The sequence below is a fragment of the Chlorella variabilis genome (assembly GCF_000147415.1).
Source record: "Chlorella variabilis unplaced genomic scaffold CHLNCscaffold_6, whole genome shotgun sequence".
Lineage (NCBI taxonomy): Eukaryota > Viridiplantae > Chlorophyta > Trebouxiophyceae > Chlorellales > Chlorellaceae > Chlorella > Chlorella variabilis.
The window spans coordinates 581,235-584,545 of record NW_005435082.1 but is presented as its reverse complement, the minus strand read 5'-3'; the positions used below and the strand labels follow the sequence as shown (position 1 = coordinate 584,545).

Below are 3,311 nucleotides of genomic sequence, written 5' to 3'. Positions count from 1 at the left end.
AGGGGCAGCTGGAGCTGTGCCGCGGCCTGGACGAGCTTGCAGCAATGCCTTACGTGGATCTCCTGGATGAGAGCGACGAGCTGCTACGCCACATGTAAGCGGGCATGCACACATCTGCTCCCCGCCGCGTCTCGGCCCTGCTGCTCTGCTGGTGCCGGTGCCGGCAGCCCTGGCACCTGACACTGTAGTGTCGCACGGCTGACCCCATCGGCACCTTCCCCTCCCCTTCCATTCGATCTGCATGTACCTTCTGCGCAGCTACCAGCTCATCTACGCAGTTGGCGCCCACACTGAGCTGCCTTCCCAGCAGGCCCGCGCCCGCGCCTGCCAGGCGCTGCTGCATGTCCTGTCTCGGGAGGCGCACGGCAGCGGGCCCATCGGCAACCTGCTGGCTCGGCAGGGCGTGGCCGTGCCCAGTGGGCCAGGCGGCAAGCCGGGAGCCTACCGCGGCGTGCGCCTGCTGCCGGGCGAAGCACTGGAGAGGGCCGCCCCGGAGCTGCGCCAGCTGCTGGCGGAGGCGGTGCTGGCCCAGCCGCCGCATGCGATGCGCTGGATGGCAGGCCACCCCCAGCAGGTGGGAGTGTGGGGGTTGAGCAGGCACCACCCATCCATACACTGCTGCGCCCAGCGCTCCAGCAATGCAGCCCTGCCGTGCCCTGCTGCGCCCCCACTGCCGCAGGAGCTGCTGCTGTGCTGCATCACCGACACAGCGCTGGACGCCAGCGCCGCCTTGGACGCCTTGCCGGGGGGCCTGAGCGAGGGAGAGCGCGCCGACGTGCTGGCGCTGCGCGGCCTGCTGGCCTGCGGGGTGCTGCAGCACTGCCTGCAGATGAGGCACCTGGTGGACTATGGCGTCAATGAGTGAGTGGAGGGAGCATGTGGTGGTCCTCAGCATCCTGCCTGATGCCACAAAGGCGGCACGCATGCGGCCCCCTGTTTCACTGCTGAATATAAGCCTGCCTGCTTGCCCCTATCCCTTGCTCGCCAGCCGCACCCCACCCTTACGCCGTTCCCTCGACGCTCCCTCTCCCCTGCAGTAACGTCGGCGCCCGCAAGCGCCTGGCGGTACCGTACCGCGCCGCCCACCTGCCCTCCGAGCGCTCTGAGTACGCCCAGCCCGACTCCGCCCTCACCCTCACCACCCTGGCCTACTACCAGCGCGGCCTGTCCCGCAAGGAGCTACTGGACGCCCTGCTCAAGCTGCTAGGCCTGGGCCAGAATGCGCAGCAGGCGCACTTTGCAGAGTGGCTGGCGCTGGCGGCCCCGGACGTCGCCGCAGGCAGGGCCAGCCAAGCGCAGTGGGCCAGGGAGCCGATGCCGCTGGCCTCCTGTCGTGGGCGCCTCCTCTGTCCACCACTCCACATTTGCCCTCCCTCCTCCCCTCCTGCTGTGCCACGGCGCTGCTGCAGAGGAGCTGGCGACCGTGGACCAGGCCAGCAAGCTGGACACCACCAACGCCTCGCAGGTGGACCTGCTGCACAGGCTGTTCAGCCACAACATGGCGGCAGTCGACTTCTGGCTCAAGTGAGCAAGCGGGCATGCAGGCGGCGGGACAGTGGCTGATGTGATGCTTCGTGTGGGGGCTGTACGGTCAACCGCTTGGGGAACACCAGGGTTGCACAGAAGGTGGTGTGCAGAGGGCATCGCGGGTGCACTGCACTGCACTGGCAGCTGGCACCACCAGGGGCGTCCGAGCGCCTGTCGCCCTCCTGCTGCCTTCCCCTGCCTGTGCTGCACAACCGCAGTGTCTGCGTGTTCCCGGAAGAGACGCGCCAGTTCCCTCACCGCCTGGTGGCCACCTCTTGGAACCTGGCAGACAACCCGTGCGGCCGGGTGGTGGGCTTCTCAGGCAAGCTGGAAGAGAGGAGGGGGCTTGACGCACCAGAGTTGCCTCACGATGGCACCTTAAAACAGTCGGTGCACAGCAACACCAGCGCGCACCACAATCGCCACAGCCACCACTGCCACGCCATCCCCCGCGCATTCCATCCCGCTGTCGCTGCTGCCCCACCCGCCACGGCCGCCGCAGGCACCAACGACAACCACCGCCTGCTGCCGCTGCAAGTGCGGCAGCACCTGGACGTGGAGCCCCGCCTGAGGGCCACCAACGGCAAGATGCTGGCGGTGCTGCTGGCCAACCCGCGGTACCACACAATTGCAACGCAGCAGGTGGGCAGCTGCAACTGCAGGAACACCACCTGGCAGTACAAAACAGGCAGTACATTTGGCACCCAAGATGCTGCAACAGCGCATGCAGGTGCACACCAGGAGGGCACCGAGCGCCTGGGGCCTCCCGGCGAGTTGCTGACCCGCCTGCCCGCCGTCCCGGTTGATGCAGGGCCAGGCGGTGTGGGAGGCGCTGCTGCAGCTTGCGGTGCGGGAGGGGATGGATGCTCTCGTGGACTGTGGCGCGCTCCTGGCCGGCACCAGCAACAGGTGGGTGGGTTGGGCTGCCTCCGCGGTGGGCGTGGGTGTGCGGGGAGGTGAACGATGATCTCCTGGCTGCCTGCCTCTGCCCTGCGCAAGACGAACACGGGATTGCTGCTGGCAGGGGCCCAGCTGCGCGAGCCCAACTTGCCCCCACCACCTCCACCCGCGCTACCCCCCCACCCCTGCTCTGCAGGGCTGCCGCCGACTACCTGCTGCAGCTGCTGGACCGCCGCCGCTTCTCCGGGGTGTGCTACTTCGATGAGGCGGAGCGGGAGTGGGTGGTGGCCGACCCCCAGGGCCGCCGCCAGCCCCGGGCCAGCTCCCCCATCCGCGAGGCCCAGTGCCTGACGCTGTTTGACGAGGCGAGGTGCCGGGGCGCAGACCTGCAGCTGCGCCACGGCGCCGTGGGCCTGCTCACCCTGGGCCCAGCTACCACCAAGGACAAGCTCATGCAGTCGGCTGGCCGGCTGCGCAAGCTGGGTGAGTTGCGGAGGAGGGGAGGGAGGCAGGAGGGTGCCTGCAGACCACAGGAGGCTGCGTGCAGGCAGCAGCACGGAGCGTCAACAACTGGTGTGCTTCCCATGTGCTTCCCACTGACAGTGTCCACGGCGGCGTCCAGCTTTCTACCAGCCTCTCTGTTTCTCGTCAGACGTCCCATGCACTGCCCCCTGCTGCCCCGCTGCATTCAGGCAAGGGCCAGACGCTGCAGACGGTCGGCACTGCCGACGTCACAGCCAAGATAGCGCGGGTGGCTGGGATGGCGGACGATGCCGCCATCACCTCCCTCCACGTGCTGCAATGGGCTATGGCCAACACGGTGGCGGCAACCCAGCGCGGCGTGCTGGAGTGGGCGCACACAGGGTCTGCTGTTTGCCGCCACC

The 3,311-nt window shown here is 68.5% G+C and overlaps 1 protein-coding gene across 1 annotated transcript in view; it reads left to right on the top strand.

The window, feature by feature from the left end:
- Window positions 1–3,276, top strand: part of CHLNCDRAFT_143597 (hypothetical protein) — a gene marked incomplete at both ends in the record, with an annotated part of 5,193 nt that extends 1,917 nt beyond the window's left edge. The window contains 10 exons of the mRNA XM_005849229.1: window positions 36–94; window positions 259–574; window positions 680–861; window positions 1,038–1,333; window positions 1,410–1,524; window positions 1,746–1,823; window positions 1,956–2,169; window positions 2,339–2,436; window positions 2,624–2,910; window positions 3,120–3,276. Of these exons, the coding sequence (XP_005849291.1) occupies window positions 36–94; window positions 259–574; window positions 680–861; window positions 1,038–1,333; window positions 1,410–1,524; window positions 1,746–1,823; window positions 1,956–2,169; window positions 2,339–2,436; window positions 2,624–2,910; window positions 3,120–3,276 (1,802 nt within the window). The remainder of the gene's footprint in view (window positions 1–35; window positions 95–258; window positions 575–679; window positions 862–1,037; window positions 1,334–1,409; window positions 1,525–1,745; window positions 1,824–1,955; window positions 2,170–2,338; window positions 2,437–2,623; window positions 2,911–3,119) is intronic.
- Between the last annotated feature and the right edge of the window lie 35 nt (window positions 3,277–3,311).